The sequence below is a fragment of the Microtus pennsylvanicus genome, chromosome 11 (genome assembly GCF_037038515.1).
Source record: "Microtus pennsylvanicus isolate mMicPen1 chromosome 11, mMicPen1.hap1, whole genome shotgun sequence".
Lineage (NCBI taxonomy): Eukaryota > Metazoa > Chordata > Mammalia > Rodentia > Cricetidae > Microtus > Microtus pennsylvanicus.
In genome coordinates, this window is record NC_134589.1 from 11,901,863 (window position 1) to 11,924,030 (window position 22,168).

The window sequence follows — 22,168 nt, forward strand, 5'->3', positions numbered from 1 at the left end:
TCTCTCATCTTCAACCCCTTTTTACCTCAGTAAGCATTATTATTATCTACATTTGCTCTGGTGTAAAATTCTGGATTTATTTTTGTTTCTTTTCTTATTCCTTTTACATTCTCCCTGTAATTCCTTTATGTTGTGTTCCTATTGGTCTTACTGCCACTGTTTACATTTTAGTCTGTATTGTCACTCTTCCTGCCTGGATCCCTGCAGTAACTACCTGTTGGCATCCTTACTTGCAATGAATCCTTCCACCCAACCAGAATGGGCATTCAGAAGGTCAAACAGCAGTATCTGGTTAACTTCTCCATGCAGCTAGGATTGTCTTAATTTTTTGCATTGCCCGTCAGAGCCCTGCAGTATTCATCTTCTGTCCAGTTCTCCTTTTTCTTTCTGCATATTCCCCTTTGCTCACCCGACTTTTTAACATGGCTTTCACACTTACCAATATCAAATATCACTTGATCATTCTCTGAGGCCCGTTGCCTTCTCCTTTACCTCGTTCTTTTTACAGAAGACTTCTTGTTATTCATATCTCAGCCCCAAAATGATTTCAGACCAAGCCACACCCCGGTGAGTAAGTCAGAATAGATTACCCATCATTGCCATGTGAACTCATTTAAAAAATATTTAAATGGCACTTAGAATCACAGGGCTTTTCACATTGGTTAACTGTTTTTTTTTTCTCCCTAGGAATGAACACTATTAAAATAGGATTATTTTTTCCTCTAAATTTTACCTAGTCTATCACTTCTTTTTGTTTGTTTGTTTGTTTCGAGACAGGGTTTCTCTGTGATTTTGGAGCCTGTCCTGGAACTAGCTTTGTAGACCAGGCTGATCTCGAACTCACAGAGATCCGCCTGCCTCTGCCTCCCGAGTGCTGGGGTTAAAGGCGTGCGCCACCATCGCCTGGCTAGTCTATCACTTCTTATGTCCATGAACAATGGGTCAGGTTTCATTCTCCTATTCCTTAAGAATTATTTTTGGTGTAGGAGTGTTTGTCTGCATGTGTGCTATACATCACGTGCATGTAGTGCCCACGGAGGTCACTAAATTGTGTCAGTTCCCTGGAACTAGAGTTACTAGCCCTGCTCAAAGTAGCAAGCACAGAATCTAATCGCTTCCAATTGAAGAGTCATGCCCAACAGTTTATCATTTTTTATCCAAAGAATATTAAACATGGACAGTGTTGGATAAAGATCTATTATTAACATCAATATTCTTGATAGTATTAAAAATGTTCAAGTCCTAGATGAATATCCTTATGGAAAATTGAGTCAATCATTTATCTGTCTCATTTTGAAATATTATCACATCCTCTAGGGTATGGCTGTGGCAAATGGCAATGTCATTTGCAAAACAAAAGTGATAACTATAAAGGTATATGATAAAAAATATTTGCCCTAACTATATATTTACAGTTACTTTTGCCTCAGCTTTTTAGAATTTTATAATGATCTTTCTGGGGGGTTTTGTTTTGTTTTGTTTTCTGTTTGTTTTTTATCAGAGAAAAGTTCTTTCCCAGCTGTGGATCTCAGGCCTATACCCTTCCGCCTACTGGTGTGGACAGGCTCTGGTGGACATTCCCCTGTACTTTTCGATTCTCTTTCTCATACAAATAATGGAACATGTTTTCAGCCAGGAGGATATTATGTTTATAATTGAAAACCTGTTAATTCAGGTAAGTGGTAAAAATTTAGAAACCCTTACATTTTGGAATAAAGTTTTATTAGACCATCTTTTTCCACAAATGTTGTCACTAGGACCACAGAGTCCCCTTTGCAGGTTCTGTCTGGGTACCATTGATGAAAGAATTTAAAAACTTACTTAGAAAGGAACTTGAGAATGATTTATTAAGGCTCAAAAGAGAAAATCCCAGGACATACAAGCCTGAAATATTATCAACTGCTAAGAAGAGAAGGAAACTGGAACAATGAGATATAGCGAGTTAGACTTTGGTAGAGTACAAGCAAGAAGCTATACCTTGGAGGAAAGGTGAGAACACTGTGAAAAGATAAAGAATGAGATCGGCATTTTCACTGATAGAACACAAAAACTGTCCTTCTCCATGCTGATAGGGGTTGTGGCACAAAATCAGCCCAAAAGCAGCTCTCCACACTTTTGGATCAACAGAGTGGGAACTATTGCACATTATTATCAATATTATTTGACTTAGCCCTGTAGTGAACTGACAGTTGCTCTGGAGTCTAGTCCTCAGGATCTGAAAAGGATAAGAAGAGGCAGTAACTAGCCACACTTGTAAATGGCTTACCTTTTGATTGTATTAACCTTGGACAAAGAACGACTAACAGACACCATCTTATATGGTCACTTTGCCCTTTAATGTTGGGTCATTTTAAAGCCCCTGTCATGAACCTAGCAGTTGGTTCCAAGCATCCCTGGGACTGCTATTGTCTCCCGAAACGACAGAAACAATTTATTATTTTTATCTTATCTTAAGTTAGTTCTTTGAGAGTTTCGTGCATACTTTGATTGTATGTGCACCCTGTCCCTCAACTCCTCCCCAGTTCACCCACCCAACCTTTGATCTCAGATATGTGAGGGGAAAAAAACCACTTCCACAATTAACCAAATAAACCAAACTCTATTTTAAAGGTGCACCCAGGACTGGCCAGCTGCCTGTCTCACCCTAAGTCAGAATTTTAGAGAGAAGCCCTGGGCTAGATTTTTTGGGTCTCTTTTTATGGGGAGAAGTCATAAGGTTAATAGAAAACAGCTGCAAGGTATTCATAGGGACTGTTAGGAAAAAGACAGTGAAAAAAACTGGAAAAAAAAGTGAAAAAAAACAAGAGCAAAAGTAAAAATATTCATCATGTAGGTAGAGAGTCATCTGATCTGGGGTTCCCCTCTGTATGCTGTGAATACCATCAGTTAATAAAGAAATTGGCTTGGCCTGATAGGGAAGTGTAGAAGGAGCCGAGGGCCTGCTTTTCCTCCTGCCCGGCTCCCACATGGTTAGCTTTAACCCGAAATAACAACACACAGACTGTATTCTTTTAAACCCTGCTGCCCATTAGCTCTAGCCTCTTCTTGGCTAATTCTCACATCTTGCTTGACCCATTTCTAATAATCTGTGTAGCACCAAGGTTTCTTACCAGGAAAGATTCAGTATGTCTGACCTGGTGGCTGGCTCCATCACATCTGACCTCACTTCCCTTCTTCCCAGCATTCTATTGTCTACTCCACCCACCTATGTTCTGACCTATCAGGCCAAGCAGTTTCTTTATTAATTAACCAATGAAAGCAACAGATAGACATATGACCTTCCCACATCAGGGAAGAACAGAGCTAGGTGGGGGAAAAACTTAACTGAATGCTGGGAGAAAGGAGATGGAGTCAGAGAGAAGTCATGCAGCTTCTGCTAGGGACAGACATGCTGAAATTTTGCTGATAGGCCACAACCTCATTGTGAATTAATACAGTTTTTGTGTGGTTATTTTGGGGCTGAACAGCTGAAGACAAACAAATAGGCTCTTACAACAAATTGGCACCCAACGTGGGGCTTGAACCCATGCCTGAGTTTAAGAGTCTCAAGCTCTACCAACTTGAGGTTGGTGGCCATCTGTGTAAATCAAGGGATCCTAAAACCATATTTTGCAAAATAAGGGGCAGTCATGCATTATGTGGTCACCAGTTCAGCATAGGTTCAAAGACACGTTTGCAAGGTACATCAGGTTTAGAAAACAGAAATTTATTCCCCCTCACATTTATTTATTTATTTTAATTGATTTATTTGTTTTACATACCAGTCATAATTTTCCCTGCCTCCTCTTTTTGTCTCCTCTCCCCCAATACACTACTTTTCCCTAGAAACCTATTCTTGTAGGGTATGAGTACTGAGCAACAATATGGCTCCTGCTTTGACATGAAGCCATCATGGCTACTACTCTGGTTTCAGGTCTTACATCCTTAAAAAAATCTTTCCAGACCAACTTATGCTGCCCAAGTAGTTCAACAAGTATGGTCTTCAACTGGAGATTATACAGTTTACCAGTGGCTACATTCTTAGAAAATACCACCTCTCCATAGCTAATACTTGCCAGTAGCTCCATGGCTTGGAGTGGAATCATAGACCTAACCCCCTTCTCCATATTGGGATTTGGTCTGGCTTGAGCCTGCAAGATCTGGTGCATGACTTCACAGGGGCAGCTGTCCTGCTGTGTCCAGATGTTTCTTTTGGTCATTTACCACCTCAGGCTCTTACATGCATGCCACCCCGCCTTCTGCAGTGACCTCTGAGCTGGTGGGGAGAAGTGAGCAGTGTTTAGGACTGTTTATGTGCTGTTATGTGGTGTTTAGTGGTGTTTATGTCCTATTTAGGACTAAGCATTCTCCAATCTCTTACACTCTGCACTTTGACCAGTTTACTGATCTCCATCTACTACCAATAGAAGGTTCTCCACACTGGTTTATCAGCCACAGAAGACTAGTACTTGAAAATTCATTACAGTTTAGAAACGTTCTATTTGAGCACTTAATATTTGTCTACTTTTACATTTTCAAAATTCCTTATGTACCAGGTATTAGCAATCATCAGTTAGGCCATTCATTTGAGAGGAAGCAGACATGTACTCATGCCTCAAATGATGTCTGGAAAGGAGATGGCAGCAGGGGGGCCTTTTCATTCCCTCTCTTCCTGCCTAGCCTCCCCCACCAGTATTGTCATTGTTAAACCAAAGAACTTCAAATTACCTATGCTGTTATTTTGAAGAGTTGAAGAGTAATTATGAATACTCTCTAAAGTGGTAGTCGCTGATGTAACCTGAATGTTTCTGTTTTCAGACCCTGTGCAGTATTGGATACGCATCATCCCTTATTTCCCTGACATACATAATTTCATTCGTTTTTCGTAATGGTAGAAAAAATAGTGGCGTTTGGTCATTTTTCTTCTTGATTGTAAGTACGCATATGATGCTTCCTTCTTGTTTTATTTTTAGCTTTCTTGAATAAATCTAGGAGCATGTATTTTATTTTACTTAAAATCTGTTTAGGACTATATTATTTTCTATTATGCGTATGAGTGTTTTGCCTTCTTGTGTGTATGCGTAGCACATGTGTGCCTGTGCCGGTGGAGTTCAGAAGAGGACATCAGATCCCTTGGAACTGGAGTGGGAGATGGTTGTGAGAGGCCATGTACGCCTGAGAAATGAAGCTGGGTCCTCTTGAAGGGCAACAGGAGCTCTGAAACACTGAAGCCTCCCCAGCCCCAAGGACCATATATTTCCATCATTGCACTAAGCAGAATGGCAAATTAATAATTCTTTTTATAAAATCTTAATTGCTGTAAGATAATCATAAATCTATGGAAATTGTACTATATGTGTGGGTGTATGACTACAGAGCTTGAGGGATCTGGGAGGTAGAGAGTTCTAACTCACAGCCATTCATTTCTTTCCATTGTTATATTATACCATTGATAGATATATCCATCCATTGATTTTTTCCATTGCTGATCCCTATGTCTATCAAATGGCTTCCTGTTTGGGGCTATTATTAATAATACTGACAGGAAGTCAGTATTGTGTATACTTTGACACATTTGTATATGTGCATATATGTATTCAGGGATACAAACCTAGCAGTAGAATTCTTAGGAATTTTTATATACTTACCTTTGGTATATTTTGTAAATTAGTTGTTTACAGCAATATAAGCTCAAGGGATTGATTTCTTATACAGGTTCTTTAAAACAAAATCAAATAAAACTATTCGGTACACATAATAATTTCACAAATGTTTATAGCAGCTTTATTAATAATTGCCCAAGTATAGAGCTAACAAAAATATATCAAAATGATAAATGATTAAATAAATGAAGGTATATCTATGTGATAGAATATTATTCAGTTCTAACGAGAAGTGAGCTATCAATCCCTGGAAAGACAAGAAATAAATTTAAAGACAACATGAAAAGGCTACATATCATGATTTCAATTACATGCTATTCCAGAAAAACTATAAAAATAATAAAAAGTTTAGTTGGTGCCAAAAATTTTTGGGGTAGAAAGATGAGTAAGTTATCTTGGAGAACTTTTATGGCAGTGACCTGTTTTGTATAATACTTTAATGGTAAATACATGTTATTGTAACTTCAACAAGACCTGCAGACTATACATCAATAAGAATAAACTCTAATACAAAATGTCCCTGCGAGTTTAAATAAAATTTTGAAAAAGAGGTAACATATTTAAACCCTTAGACAGGTAAAATAACATAAAGAGTATTGTTCCTTTTGGAAAATGATTTTAAAATTGGGAAAGATAATATTAATGGGTCTGTAGCTTAGTGATAGAGCCCTTACTTTGCATGAGTAATGCTGTCAGTTCAATCCAGTCCTACATGTGTACCTGTGTGTGCATATGCGTGTGTGTATGTGTGTGAGTGTTCAGGTGGGAAGGGACCTATGCATGTATACATGTGCACATGTGTGCATGTCTATGAAAACTGTTGGTATATCTACTTAGACAAAGGATAGTGTTCTAGATAAAAAGACAGTAGAGCCAGCCTAGAAGAACTTTTCATTTTTTTATGGTTTTTCAAGACAGAGTTTCTCTGTGTAGCTTTTGCTGTCCTGGAACCCACTCTGTAGACCAGGCTGGCCTCAAACTCACAGAGATCTGACTGCCTCTGCCTCCTGAGTTCTGGGATTAATTAAACTTGTTTGGCTTAGAAGAAACTGCCTTGGCCTATTGATAGGGCAGAACTTAGGTAGGCAGGGAAAACGAAACTGAATGCTGGGAGAAAGGAGGCAGAGTCAGAGAGAAGCCATAGAGCCACCACTGGAAACAGACGTGCTAAAACTTCGCTGGTAGGTCCCAAACCTGTGGTGATGCACAAATTAATGGAGATGGGTTAAATTAAGATGTGAAAGTTAGCCAATAAGAAGCTAGAGCTAATGGGCCAAGCAGTGGTTTAAATACTATAGTTTCTGTGTGATTATTTTGGGGCTGAGCAGCCAGGAACCAACAAGCGGCTCCTAACAACAAATGCCTTCCAATGAAAGTATGACTTAGCTTGTGACACAAGGGGAGAGTATGATGCCATTGCTCTATTGCATGAGGTAGAAATCTACAATAGGAACACTGATGAGATGAAGTCCTGATCTCTTTGAAAATAACCTGTAGCTCATATCACTACGCCTCAGTGACTCCATACTATGCTTTCATTTCAGGTCACCAGCTTCTCCTTAGTTGCTAATGAGATAAATGCCTATGGGTTTCTAGGGCTCCTATTCAGTACCCTTTTGATTCCACCCTTCACACTGATTGGCTCTCTATTCATTTTTTCTGAGGTAAGTCGTTTTCTTCTCCTCCTACCATCATCAAGTGTAAAGCCAGCAAGGGAAGCCTTGAAGATGAGAAACACAGGGCAAGTCCGTTCCTAGCGTGCAATGTTTGAAGCTGTGATTCTCAGGAAGTGATTTCTGTAGAACGTGCAGAGGGCACAGCCATGCTCTCTGTTAGTAGAAAGCCCTGCCCTGGTTCAGGAAGCCCAAAGTCAACTCCAGACTAGTAGCATTTCACAGTCTTCATTCCTGGGAGCCTACTATGAGTCAAAAGGAAAGTCCCTCTTCTGTTCATAGTAGGATGTATTGCATGAAAAGGAGCACACAACAGCCAGGTTGCATATATTGATCTGGAGTCTAGCCTATGGGAAGACTGAGATACCTGAGATTTATCAGTTTATGGGTGTTGATAACGCAGAATAACTGAGTAATATAGCTTACACAGCAGATAGAAGTTCAACTAAAAAGAGAGCCAAGACTTGACCTTGCACGCCAAACTTTAGAGGTTTGGAGAGAGGAAGAGTGAGTAAATCAGTGTGAACAGGAGCCAGAGAAATGGCTGAGTAGAGAATGTCACATCCCCGTGCCCACGCTCTGCCTCAGTAGCTAAGTGTCAGTTTCCGGGAGTGAAATAGGAATGTTTCAAGACCGATTAAGCCACCGACTGCTACTGAACAGTCCAGAAGAATGGCAACTGGGAAAAGACCATTCCGTCTGAGGACGTGAAGGTCACTGGTGACATCAGCAGCGTCCGTTTTGATGGAAGCATCAGCTTTGCTAAATGAGCCTGGTAGAGACTGTTAGGTGAGCAAGCGCTGGTAGCGTCTATCGGCAAGTATGCCTGTGCGTTTTCTGTCAAGATAGCAGAAGTGATGAACAGGTGAATCAGGAAGCTGGTCAATGTTTTTAATTCATTTTTCCTAAGAAGTCTCATACTGCGCTGATGTGAAATAGGAAATTTCTCATAGTAAGGGAAAAGAACATTATCCAGGGAGTAAACTCTGAAAAGCCGGGTGAAAACCATCAGCATGCAGGTACAAGTGGAGAGGTTGCTGTCGACAGTCATTACCTGTGTGAGACATGTTCGAGGTAGGATTAGCATTTTGATACCAGAAGAAAATACATGAATGTGGTGATGTTCTGTTTGTGATCTTACAAATAAAGCTCACAGAGAGGGTTAGCTTCAGAAAGACTTGCTGGTGTCTTCAGGGCCCTGCCTGCACCGCCCACAATCTTGCTCACTCCCAGTGTTGCACAGAACAATACCCTGCCTCCTGGCCTGGGGACAAACTCAGGTTCATGGAAACACTGAGGAACAAGGACAAACTACCATGGTCAGAAACAGACTCCACCCAGTACCCAGGTTACATGGGTTCATCGCAGAAAGGATGAATTATGAACGTGAATCTTCATGTCAACATGTCTTCTCCTTTTGCAGATTTCTTATGACTCTGTGGATTACTTAGGAGCCTCAGAATCTCAAGTCATGTTTCTGGCATTGTTCATAGTAAGATGGCATTTCCTTTCTAATGGTTTTGCACTAGGAGACACACTTGGACATTTTTTATTACTTTCTCTGCATTTATCCTCTGTCTTTTACAGTGTGCATCTTGATCTCATCCATTTCCCAGTCCCTTTGTACCTGCCCTCTGCCTCCCCCAATATAAAACAAAATTTAAGTGGGGAAAAAAGGGGAGATTAGAAATCTCATCATGGAAGTTTCAATGTGACACATTGAGTCACGTAGCAAACCCCTTTATCCATGTATCTTTACTTGCAAGTATTCATTGCAAAGAGTCATTGATCTGGTTGGAGCCCTCTGGTTTCTATGAAGCTGTTGATGCTGGGTCCTCACTAGGACTCAGCAGCTGCCCAGACCCAGAACCAGAGTTATGACTTGGCATGTCCCAACATCCACCCCATTTGCAACCTGCTGAAGCACATGCAGGAGCTTGACTTGCAGACCGAACCTTCAGAACCTCCACAACACAGGACAGCAACAGGACATTTGTACATTTTTTAATGTTTCTTTGAGTCTGAACAAATTAAAAATTATGTGGAAATTTGGACATGAAAAGTAACACCACACACACACACACACACACACACACACACAGATGACAGTGATCATTTGATGACAACCCTGAACAGCATTAGCAGGACTTGTATTAACTCATTACTACTATGTTGGCATTTTATATTTATTCATTTATCTATTTACGTGGGGGAGGGTGCATGCTATGGCATGCATGCAGAAGTCAGAGAATACCTGTGGGAGTCATTTTCCCCTTCCACCATGTGGGTCCTGGGTACTGAACTTTGGTCATCAGCCTTGGCGACAAGCATCTTTATCAACTGCACTTTCTCCATGGCCTGCTATTATTATGTTCATGTTATTCTTTCTTTGAGTAACAGAAGCGCTAACTTTGGCAGCTTCCGACAATATCAAATAGATTGTATTCAGGTTTGTGAGAATGTTACCAGATGCCATTTTATAGATGATCAGTCTCATTGAATCAACTCCAATATGAAAGCAATTATTTTTATTATGATGAAGCTAATTTTGTCTTTCTTTCTCTGTCCCTAGCCTTACTTCCATTTTCTCCTTTTCTTTTTTGTTCTACGCTGTCTGGAAAGGTACTCCAGGAAGAAATTGCTGAGAATGGACCCTGTGTTCAGGTGAAAGCATTCAAATAGAATTTTGTGTTTTATTTAATCTTCATTCTTTAGACATTTTAACATGCCTAAATTAATTAATCAAGGTGTGGGGGGGGAACAACCCATCATTGTATTTTAAGGACCTGAGTTATAGGCAAAAACTATTATAATTTGTGATCTTACAGTCTAGCGGGAAACCTGACATTAGCATACATAAGACCCTGACACATGAGAAGAAATGGAAATTTCACTGGTACACTGAAGTCATATACAAGAGGTGGTATCTTTGAAAGAATGGACAAATACAAATAAGCAATTGGATACGTGTTGATGTCCAAGAAGGAAATACATTGAGCAATAAGACAATGGTTAAGAGGCAGGATGCAGGCCCTTTCCCCCACAGACTTGAGGAGACAATTGGGGCACATTTAAAGGCTTGTGTGGGAGGATTTCAGAAAATAAAAGTGAAGCTGGATATTGGAAGACACTGAAATAGGGAAGTATGGGAAAAGTACTGAAAACTGCTGAATGTAAGTGCGTTTTGCACACTTAGTTACTATTCTGTTTCTTTGAAGAGACACCATAACTTAGGCAACTCTTAGAAGAGAAAGCACCTGCTTGGAGGCTCACTTACAGTTTTAGAGGGTTAGTACATGATTAACATGGTGGGAAGCATCTGGGCGTGGCACTGGGGCACTAATTGGGACATTTACATCCTGATGCGCAGGCAGCAGGCAGAGACATAGAGAGGGAGACTGCACATGGCTTGGGTTTTTGAGACCTCAAAGCCTACCCCTAGTGACACACCTACTCCAGCAAGACCACGCCCTCTAGTCCTTCCAAAACAGTTTCACTATCTGATGACTAAGCATTCAAGTATCTAGGCCTAGAAAGAACATTTTCATTCAAGCCACCACCACACACCTAGCTTTTCCTATAAAATAAAAAATCAAACTCAAATCCACATTTGATTAAAAATTTAAAAAAAAAAAGAGAGGCCGGATGACAGCATGTTTTAGGGAAACCAACCAAGCATAGAAATTAAGGCGACCCGAGGGAGAGAAAAATCAGCCGGCTCTGTTAGGATTGATTAAAGGTCTTGTTTGACAGCAGCAGGAAGGTCTGACTGACACATTCTTAAGGGACAGCACACCAGGTATCTGAATGGACACTGGGATGCTGATGAGACATCCTGGACTGACTAGGATATGTTCCTAATTTCAAGGGCTCTCTGGTCCTTCATTGTTATTAAACTTGAAAGTTGTAACATATACCCCAACTTCATTCTAGAGATTTCTTTCCTCAAGGAAAGATGCCTTCACATTCCTGACTGTGGGAGTGTGCTGCTTTGCAAGTTGAAGGGGAAAAAAATGTCATCAATGATTACGAGAACTATATTTATGTAACTAGCAAGAATGGATAGGAGCAGAATCGTTTGACTCCTTGGTAGAAAGAATGAAGGTATTTGAAAGGTACGCATTCGAGTAGAAAGCTGGAGTCCAGTCCATCGATTTCAACAACTGATAAGTTTAACCTGCTGTTTGGGTTTTAGAATTTCCCCAAGAAGCTGTCATGCTTTCCCAAACCCAGAAGAGCCCGGAGAAGAGGATGAAGATGTTCAGACGGAAAGAACGAGAACGGCAGGTGCTGTGACTGCGCTCCAGATGAACGAGGTGGTGCTCATAAAAACATTCTTTCTTCCGCAAACAATTCTGCCAGCTTGGCAAGAAACATTCCAATCTTAATTCTCTTAAAAGTCTGGTGGGGGAGGAGGGCTCTTCCACTCTTACAGTTCATTATGTGATGTCAGAAGGTATGTAGTGCCCATGATCTATGAAAACAGAGGGAACACACACACACACACACCAATTTATTAATTTATTTTTCAGAGTCACAGTTTGATACATACAGTCAAACATTAGAAAATTAAAGATCTTAATGACTTTCTTTGAAAGAACTGTTTGTGTTTTATGTGTACATATATTGCCTGAGTGTATGTATGAACATCATTTTACATAGATGCCCACAAATTCTAGTAGCCAAATCAGAGCATCAGATTTCCCTAGAACTGGAGTTACAGGCAGTTCCGAGCCGCCTAGTATGGGTACCAGAAACCAAACTCAAGTCCTCTACAAGTTCTTTTAGCCATTGAGCATCTCTCCAGCCCCAACTTTTATGAGTTTTATAAGCCAAGTTAAGCTAGTTGCAAACAGTTCAGAAGAGAGTTCCCCTGTGCCTGCATCTGTGTCTGTGTGTTCTTATATTTATGTGTGCGTGCCTGTTTCTCCGTGTATCTGTGTGCCTGTTTCTCTCTGTGTGAGAATGTTTGTGTATGTATGTATGTGCCTGTTTATGTGTGTGTGTGTTATGTCTCTTGTGTGCCTGTTTCTGTGTGTTTGTGTGTATTTATGTGTGCGTGCTCTCTCTGTATTTGTGTATTATGTGCCTGTTTATGTGTGTGTGTGTGTTTATGTCTGTGTGAGTTCCTGTTTCTGTGCCTGTGTCTGTGGGTTCGTGTGTATTTATGTGTGTGTGCCTGTTTCTCCCTGTGTGTGTATGTGTGTGTGTTAACTCATAGGTTATGTGAGGGGCCTCATTCCAATTCTCTGTAGAAGAGCAAACACAAATCACACACAGCATTGCAAATAAAATACCCACAGAGGAACTTGGCAGAGTTCACTTGAAAACAACAGCTTCTATCAGGAGTGGTTTCATTCCCGATGCTATGCAAGGAAAGTCCTGGTGGAGGGGTGTAAAGAAGTCTCTTGGTGGCAAGTGAGAAGACTCTACTACACTGCTGTGCATCTCTCTTCACAGAAGCCAGTCATCATTGCTAGCTGTCTACGGAAGGAGTATGCAGGCAAAAAGAAAAACTGCTTCTCCAAAACAAAGAAAAAGATCGCCACAAGGAACATCTCCTTCTGCGTTAAAAAAGGTTGGGAACAACAGTTCTGTCCCTAGAGCTGCTGTGGGCACTGAAGCCTGGGTCTTTCTAAGGGGCAACGAGTGTGAGACTGGAATCCTCTGTTGGTGAACACTGAAAGGCAGCTGGCTCACCAGGAGTTATTATAACTGTTTTAGTAATAATGGGTTTCCTTTGCAAAGGAAGAGAGTGTTATAGCATTTTCTTTAAAACCCACTGCAAGAGGTCAAAAGGATAGTACAGATTTAATTTAATTATTAAGTATTTCAAATGTTTTTTTTAAGTATTGAGGATAAAGCCAGGGCCTCATGAATTCTCGTAGGCAAACATTCTACCAATGAGATACATTCTAAGTCTTGGCATAGGGATAAATTGAAATCTTTCATAATAGATAGGACTGAGTCACAGTAGTGCATATTTCATTCTTAGCAAATAGTTTATGATAACGAGGCATAACAATTTATGCCTATAATGCCAGAACTTGGGAGTCTAAAGCAAGAATATTGTAACAAGTTCAAGGCTGCTCAATTATACACGAGTTCCAGGGCCGTCAGAACTGCATAGGAAGAACCTATCTGAAGAAAGAAAATAATGTTTGCTGTGGACATAGCTGCAGCAAGTGCTCTTTGAAATTCCAACTCGGTCTCTTAGTAACTTATCTTAAGCAAGTTATCTGCATTCTTTAAGACTCAGGTATCTCCCCTGTAAGATGAAACTAGTAATGACATCGTGTGTGTGTGTGTGTGTGTGTGAGTGTGTGTGTGTTGAGAGAGAGAGAGAGAGAGAGAGAGAGAGAGAACATAGTACATTTTGTGTAGTACCTCTCTACAGAAAGAGTTCACAAGTTGTATTTAGTTTTATTTTGTGAAATTATTTGCCTGTTCTTGAGTATTCCTGTTTCTTTCAGGTGAAGTTCTGGGGCTCTTAGGACACAATGGAGCCGGTAAAAGTACAACGATTAGCATGATAACCGGAGACACAAAACCAACTGCAGGGCAGGTCAGTAATACACAAAGAAATATGTTCCATAATGTTGAGTAGAACAAGCATTTTGCAGTGATTATTCATGGCAACCTAAAAATACATAGTTTGTCCTCAATCAATCATAGTGATACGCATTGAAGATGATTGATTAAATTCTTTCTACTTGATGCAAAAAGTAATTTTTAAGAAGGGCTAATCTTATCAGTACAGTGCCCTTGAGTAGGGAATACTAATGAAATTACTTTTATACATTATAAACATACATACACAGAATCATAAATACTTTCATGAAGACACCATTGCTTTGTTATTTATCCCAAGAACTTGGTAAACTGAGTTTTCTCACCCAGCATTATACTAAAGACCTCTGTTAAAACCCAAACAAGCCTTGGTAATGTGATTACAGTCAAGAAGCCCCATATTTAATACTATTCTCTGCTTCCTTGCTGTAATTAAAGGCTACTTGCCTCTTGTGTAGCCAGAGGCCACAGGGGTCTGCGCAAAGAAGACAGTCAGCAACACTTTCTGGTCATAACTGAGATAAATCTGGCCAGAAGGTGGATGGTGTCTCCACTGGCAGAAACGCTGGCACTGTCAGATGCTACTGGAGTCGTACCGATGTCCTCAAGGTGCCACCCTGGAGCTGTGCAGGAAACCTCGTTTCCTAAGACGGCAGTCTTTAGAGACAAGCAACCCAATTGTCCACACTCTCGTATAAAATCCTAGATTGTATATAAGTCGCACTTTTCTAGGCCATATGAGATAAATGATGGACGGAAACTAGAGTCACGACTTCAGAGGAACATGCTGTTGCCATGTGATCTGACTGCTAAAGCTAGTTCATGAATTAGCCTTTTGTTTTCACTCTTGCCTGATGCAGCTACTGGAGCAGTCCTTTAAAAATGCAAACAAAAGCATGTCACTCTCCTGATTACCATAGTGGTCCATACTCTACCATGGCTGCAGAAGGCTTAACACAGTGTGGGCTGTGCCAATACAAACTCTTACCGTAGTGTTCTAATTTCTATCATGGCTGCAGACAGCTTAACACAGTGTGGGCTATGCCAACTGCCTTTCTCTCTCTCTGCCTCTTGGATTGGCCCTGGCTCTTCTCACTGTAGGGTGTGCAGATTTGAGTTCCTAGTGGACAGAGCAATCCCCAGAAGCTTAGCTATCCCCTTCCTATCGCCCTAAGTCTCATTTACTCAAAGAGCCTTTGAGTGCCTAAATTATTCACTTTATGAATTTGTATATTAGATGCATGTATTTTCACAAGAGCATTAAGTGGAGGCTGTCATCACTCCACTTATGTTTCAGCTTATTTATTTTCTGGTTTCTCTCTAGAATTAAAGGTCTTCAAAGCCAAGCTAACTTGTTTTCTTTTCCTCTTTTGTACCAGAGAGAGGTAGTAACAGAGAATCAAGGCCAAGGCCTTAGGTTCTAAAAGTTGATCCTAGTTTCACTCCTTAAGTTTACCTTCTGCGACCCTTGTGCAAACTTCTTAACACTGGAATGCACTAGGTTCGCATATCTAATAGGGATACAGCTAACGCTAGGAACTTTTGAGGATAACGTAACTTAAGATCTATTAAACGCTTAGTTCCAATACATAGGGTCACTGAGTACACACTAGCTATCATGCACAGCACAGTGCTGGACTCATCAGAATAATAAATATCACTATTGTATTGGTTCTTAAGTAGTAGATACATTGCTAAGGGTTTTTTTTTCTCTATTAGTTGCTTCAGGGTTGCTCGACTTTAGAACTAATGGCATAGTGGATGGAATAAATGTTGTGTATAGAGTATTTATAAGCAACTATGGTTTTTACCCACTAGATACCAGTAATACCCTTTCCAGTACAGAAATGAACACAGTTGTGAAAAGTAATCCTCTGTGTCTCTCGATAGTGTGATATGTACCCTGAGAGGAGGACTGCTCTTCACTGAAAACCTCTGCCCTACTGGGGAACAGAACACTTACCACGTATCCATTGTTGTGAACACTTGGATCAGTGAAAGGACCCAAGTAATAAGTCACCAAATAAACAATCTTAACTTTAACTATGGTGATGGATTTTGTCATAAAGTCTAAACTATGATACTAAGATATAATAGTGTGGAATATTTGCCTTTAAATTATTGAGAGATCATAACTTCCCCAGAACTAAAAGATTACTCAACTCTTGTTGGAGGAGGCCATTTGTTTGTTCCTGACTGCTCAGCTCCAAAATAATCACACAGAAACTGTATTAATTAAATCACTGCTTGGCCTGTTAGCTCTAGCTTCTTATTTGCTAACTCTTACATCTTAATTTAACCCATCTCCATTAATCTGTGCATCACCACAAGGTCGTCACCTACCAACAAAGTTTCAGCATGTCTGTCTCCAGCGGCTCCATGGCCTCTTCCTGACTCTGCCACCTTGCTCCCAGCATTCAGTTTAGTTTTCCCCACCAAGCTAAGTTCTGCCCTATCAGGGGCTCAAGACGGTTTCTTTATTAACCAATGGTATTCACAGCATGCAGAGAGGAATCCCACATCAAACTCTAAACATTTAATAATTTTTGCGTGAACTTCACACATGAGCTCTGTGAGTACATCATTCCTGCCCCTTCCTCCACCTCTCCAACTTCTCCCATGTTCCAGCCCTACCTCTCAAACTCATGGTCTCTTCTTTAATTATCATTGCTTCATGACCATACACATATATATGTAATTAGATAGACAGATAGACAGATGTACATGTAATAGCATTGCTCACATGAATATGTGTCTAGACCTGACCACTTATGACCACTTAGGTTTAGGCAAAGTATGCAGGAGCTCATCCCTGGAGAAAACTAATTTTTCCTGTTGAAGCAGTTGTATCTTTTACTGTTAAGCTCTTAGTACCCAGGTGCATGAAGAACACATCATTTAGTATCATTTACATGCACGCGCATGCACGCACGCGCGCACACACACACAGTTGAATAGAACTTGAGAAAGGTTTTCTTCTGTGTAGGTATTTTTGAAAGGGTGCAGTGAAGGTACCACCCTCGGCTTCTTGGGATACTGTCCTCAAGAAAACGTGCTGTGGCCCGTCCTGACAGTGAAGGAGCACCTGGAGGTGTACGCCGCCGTGAAAGGGCTGAAGAAAAAGGATGCCACGGTCGCTATTACACGGTATGTGGAGAGGTCATACTCACTCCATGCTTAGGAGGGTGGCATATTATTAATGGCATTCACACTAAATTAAAGAGGGGGATTCTAGCTAGTGACCACGTGTTGTGGGAGACTTGGTCATCCCCAACTAGGATGTGAACTGGTAATCCAGTTCACTGTTGTTATTTTCTCTTACTTTAAGCCTAGAGAGAAAAGTTTACTGATTTTTTTTTCATATGGAAAAGGAAACTGGAGATAAGAATATGTTGAGCAAAATGGGCTATAATATATCAGTATTAACCAGCTTCGTGTTATTGTAATGAAACCCATGGGTCTGGGTACATTTGAAGAAAAGAGATTTATCTATTTAACTCAATTTTGGAGGTGAAATTTTGAGATGTCAGCCTTCAATCTAGACTCTGGTGAGGGCCATATAGCAATGAGATCAGTACAGGATTGTTTATGAATGGGGGAGGATACAGTTAGACAGGAAACCAGAGAGAGATAAAGATTCTATAGTCCTTCTGAAACCAGAGCCCTGTTATTCTAGGCTTTCCCTCTTCTCTATAGCTTTTAAGGGTCCACACTGTTTCCTAACATTACCCACTAAAAATAAGTGCGTGAACCCTTGGTGAGAAAACTATAGCTAAACAGTAGTAGTAACCCGAGGGGTATCAAAGTTGTGACCAACTTCAGTGACTTTTAAATTTTTTACTACTATAGTATTGTTTCTGTTTGCGTGCTACGTTTCTTCCTGCTCACGCCTAATGAAGAGTGACTCATTGTTTTTCTTAGACTGGCGAATGCCCTCAAACTGCAGGACCAGTTGAAGGCTCCAGTAAAGACCCTATCAGAGGGAGTGAAGAGAAAGGTAGGTATAGGGAGGGCTCAGTATCCCACTCTGTAGGCTGCTGACAGACAGGCTGTCCTACTGCAGCCCCAAAGAGCCAGCTTCTGAGCTGCAGGCAGGGCTCACAGGAAAACCCCTCACAGTCGCCAATTTAGGATTTTTTAAATCTGAGGGGTTTCAGAGTGAAGAAGGGGTCAAGCGTACACTTTTTGTTGATGGCAACACTCCTTAGTTTCTCATGATGGATTCTGCCAGTTTCTGCCAGTTTATGTCATAATGAATTCTGTCAGTGTCTCTTAATTTCTGCCCTCTCTCGTTGTTCTACACAGCTTAGAAAGACCCACAAAAATCTTGCAGGCATGGCATCTGAAGGTCACATACCATTCCTTAGGTAAATGATAAGAAACAGAGTTTTCTTGATAGTCTTGAGCAATAAATCCAGGTTAATTATCACATGGCAAAGAGTAGCACTTCCGTTCAATTAACTCCCTAATTAGTGGCCTGCAAACTGTGGCTACAGAAGGAGGAGGCTTTCTGTCATCTAATCTATAGAGGTAGCCCTGTAAAACAGAACTACTAAGGAGGCTAAAAGAAATAAGGAAATTATGTGCTATATCCTATTCTTCTGAGTGTATAAAACATTAAACATTTTGTGGTTAGCGGTCATAAAGGCCAGACTTTCACTGTTTACAAATGTGTCCTCAGAGAAAGTGTAGCAGAGATCCATCTGATTCTGTCTTTGCTGGGGAAAGGGGTGAGGGCACCACAGAGGATCCCACTCAGAACTCTCTGAGGCACATTGTCACTAAAAGCATTTTGAAACTTAAGATCAATTTTTCTGGCCTGCATGTAACCCTTGACTATAAAAGAGACTTGCAACTCTTTCTTGGGCCTATGAAGTTGGTTTCTATTTTGTAGCTAGCCCTGGCCAGTCAGGGAATCTTATCCCGTGGTGTCTGAACAAAGACCATAACACTGAGGTTGGGAATCCATGTGAAGAGTTAATTACAGTCCCTGGGCCACAATTAGGTTACTTTGCACTGTTTACCTTGGCTCAACAAATCACACAGCTGGCTACATATCCTTGTAAATAAGCTTGTATTTTTCTGCGAATAGTTTACCTTAAACTCCATTAGCCGGACCCCTGATCTGATCGGAGGCTATTTTGAAATTTTGTATCCGTTGATGGTATAGGGCTATCTTGGCAGCTGGGGAAATTGCGGCTGTTTTCTTTTCTTTTTAAAAAAAACAATTTATTTATATTTTATGTATGTTGGTGGTTTTGCCTGCATGTATGTCTGTGTGAGGGTGTCAGGGTCCCTGGAATAGGAGTTATAGACAGTTGTGAACTGCCATGTGGGTGCTGGGAACTGAACTCAGGTCCTCTGAAAGAGTAGCTAATGCTCTTAACCCCTGCGCTCTCCAACCCCTACAGCTGTTTTCTCAAGCTGTGCTTGAATATAGCTCTGAATGGAAACTTGTAACACCTGACTTGGGCAGCATCTCTTTGTATTTATTTTATTCATCAAGACTCTGTATAGGCTAGCAATATTAATATTAAACAGACAACACAGCTAAGGAAGAGCCACCTTCGAGATAATCCACAGATAAAAATGCCCAGAAGATTGGAGTGTGTATTTATGCAATAGTCACACATTATATCCAGGCTGTGGGGAACCACAGCCACTAGGGAAGGAATGCAATTAGCACATTTAAAGTTACAAGACAGAAGCAACAGGATATTCTGGAGTCTGTACATCTCATAGACTTTGCAAAATGAGTTTCTCTCCACCAGAAATTATTTTCTGGGGGGTTGACACCTTGAGTACCAATTGCTATCTCCTGTAATAAATGATAAAGGCTCTCAGCACCGTCCCTCTTGTTTCAGCTCTGTTTCGTGCTGAGCATCCTGGGGAACCCATCTGTGGTGCTTCTAGATGAGCCATCGACTGGGATGGACCCTGAGGGGCAGCAGCAGATGTGGTGAGATCCCAGGAGCAACACTTATGAGGATTTATGTAGCTTTCCAATACTGACTTTAAACATAGTTTACATAAAGGCGTAAAGATATTCATCCTTTAGCAGGAAAAGCAACATTAATACAAAAGGTCCACGGTTTCATATTCTGGCCAACGCTTGTAATACAAAAACAAGAGACATATTCCCTCCGTCTAACACACACTGTAAGAATCTTTTTCTTTCTCTTAGATCTCAGTAGTTAGTCCACTCAATTGATTATTAAAGTTCAAATTCCCTGCAATAGCAGCATGACATGGTCATGGAGATGAAAATAAAAACTCCGAGTCTTCGGTATGTTAATTACCTTTTGAAATTGCTAAAATCGGTCATGTTGTGTCCTTGTAGAATACATCATGATCATCACATAGTCTAGGACGTCCTCACTTCCTCCCCTGCCTTCTCTCATTAATTCTCCTGCTGTTCAGCACTTTTGAGAGCAACGTTTTCTTCAGTATCAACTCCGTGTTCAGCCCCAAGCCGTTTCAAAATTATATACCCCAACCAAAAGTGAGGTTATTTGTCTATCAATCCTACAAAAAAATATCTTGGTTTTGGTTCCTCTTGGATGCCCTTCTTGTTTCGCATGTGTGCTAATAGAAACATCTTTAATCCGCGATACCTTGAAAATTCTCTTTATATCAGCTGCTTCCCCTGACATGACTCTAGGCAGGCGATCCGGGCCACCTTTACGAACACAGAGAGGGGCGCCCTCCTGACCACGCATTACATGGCAGAGGCGGAGGCTGTGTGTGACCGCGTGGCCATCATGGTGTCTGGGAGGCTGAGGTGAGTACCGGTCAGGCCGGCCTTTGGCTCCGGATTGCCTTCTGTGATAAAAGAACACTGTCCACTGTGGCAAGCTGGAGAATCTGGGCCGGTCTCTGCCTGGCCCTGCCCCAGACGCCCAGATAGTGAATTGCGATGGCCAGAGACAGTTCTCTTGCCTTGCTATACTTTAGCCTCCTCCTATCTATCTCCAGATGTATTGGTTCTATCCAACATCTGAAAAGCAAATTTGGCAAAGATTACCTGCTGGAGATGAAGGTGAAGACCCTCACACAAGTGGAGTCCCTTAACACGGAGATCATGACGCTTTTCCCCCAGGCTGCTCGGCAGGAAAGGTAATACACCTGCATTATTTTAATCTTTGTTTTGGGTGGTATTTGCTTTACAGAAAGATGAGAGACGAAAGTTCTATCTTCTCATTTTTTTTTAACTTCAGTAAGTGTGAGTACGTTCGTTACTAAGAGAAACCCTCTGTTCCCAGGGCTGCACAGGAAATAACCAAGACAATAAATTGCTCATTGGAGGCTGGCTCTTGTGAGGGAATTAGCATTTGCAGGACTTTGGAATAAGCTACGTACTATTGTATGCTGGTGCTTATATTATCTCAGTCGCCTTTGGCAGAGGGTCAAACCATCATATTAAAGGGGGTGCCCTGAGAGAGCTCAGTGGTGGTAGTAGACATCTCAGAATCCATGAATGGCGTTTCTCAGCATTTGTATTAGTGGTGGTTCTTGAGGCACAAGCAGATGAGGTGATACCAAATAACTAGTGTTTCTGCTTAGGTACTCTCTTCTTCCTAAAATGGAAGGACAATCCTATTCCCTCCCTTCTTAAGGCATCTTGCTACTGATTTCCTCTTTTGTCCCAGTCTTCTTCCTCACAGGCTGATTTCTTCCTAAACAAAGAGCTCTGGAACTGCAGCCATCTCCAAGTCATAAGATAGTTTTATGCTGGGCAGTGGTGGCACACGCCTTTAATCCCAACACTTGAGTTTGAGGCCAGCCTGGTGTACAAAGTGAGTGCCAGGACAACCAGGGCTACACAGGGAAACCGGTCTTGAAAAACCAAAAAGAAAAAGACATTCATTTACACAAATAGTTGACAGGATTGTTTATCGTATTCGGACATGCATGCATCAGAGGGAACAACTGTGAATCCCAGTGTTCATCCTCCTTCTCTCCACAGATACTCCTCTCTGATGGTCTATAAGTTGCCTGTTGAGGATGTACGACCTTTATCACAGGCTTTCTTCAAACTGGAGAGATGTAAGTGAATGTTTAAACCATGAACACTCGTAAATGGAAACTGTTTGTTCGTCTTGGCAGGCCAGAACCAAATAATCATACAGAAACTGTATTAATTACGGCACTATTTGACCTGTTAGCTCAGACTTCTTACTAACCAACTCTCACATCTTAAATTAACCCATTTCTATTAATCTGTGTATCACCACATAAGTGGCCTACCGATAAGATTTCAGTGTGTCATTTTGACTCCACCTA

The 22,168-nt window shown here is 41.0% G+C and overlaps 1 protein-coding gene across 2 annotated transcripts in view; it reads left to right on the top strand.

The window, feature by feature from the left end:
• The window catches only part of Abca9 (ATP binding cassette subfamily A member 9), a 70,308-nt gene that overhangs the window by 42,626 nt on the left and 5,514 nt on the right, over positions 1-22,168 (top strand). For both annotated transcript variants that reach the window (XM_075990248.1, XM_075990247.1), the window contains 14 exons: positions 1,502-1,675; positions 4,798-4,911; positions 7,187-7,306; positions 8,739-8,807; positions 9,888-9,979; positions 11,511-11,631; positions 12,776-12,893; positions 13,789-13,880; positions 16,872-17,032; positions 17,807-17,882; positions 19,750-19,844; positions 20,547-20,666; positions 20,861-21,001; positions 21,852-21,931. In XM_075990248.1, coding sequence (XP_075846363.1) covers positions 1,502-1,675; positions 4,798-4,911; positions 7,187-7,306; positions 8,739-8,807; positions 9,888-9,979; positions 11,511-11,631; positions 12,776-12,893; positions 13,789-13,880; positions 16,872-17,032; positions 17,807-17,882; positions 19,750-19,844; positions 20,547-20,666; positions 20,861-21,001; positions 21,852-21,931 — 1,573 coding nt within the window. The remainder of the gene's footprint in view (positions 1-1,501; positions 1,676-4,797; positions 4,912-7,186; positions 7,307-8,738; positions 8,808-9,887; positions 9,980-11,510; positions 11,632-12,775; positions 12,894-13,788; positions 13,881-16,871; positions 17,033-17,806; positions 17,883-19,749; positions 19,845-20,546; positions 20,667-20,860; positions 21,002-21,851; positions 21,932-22,168) is intronic.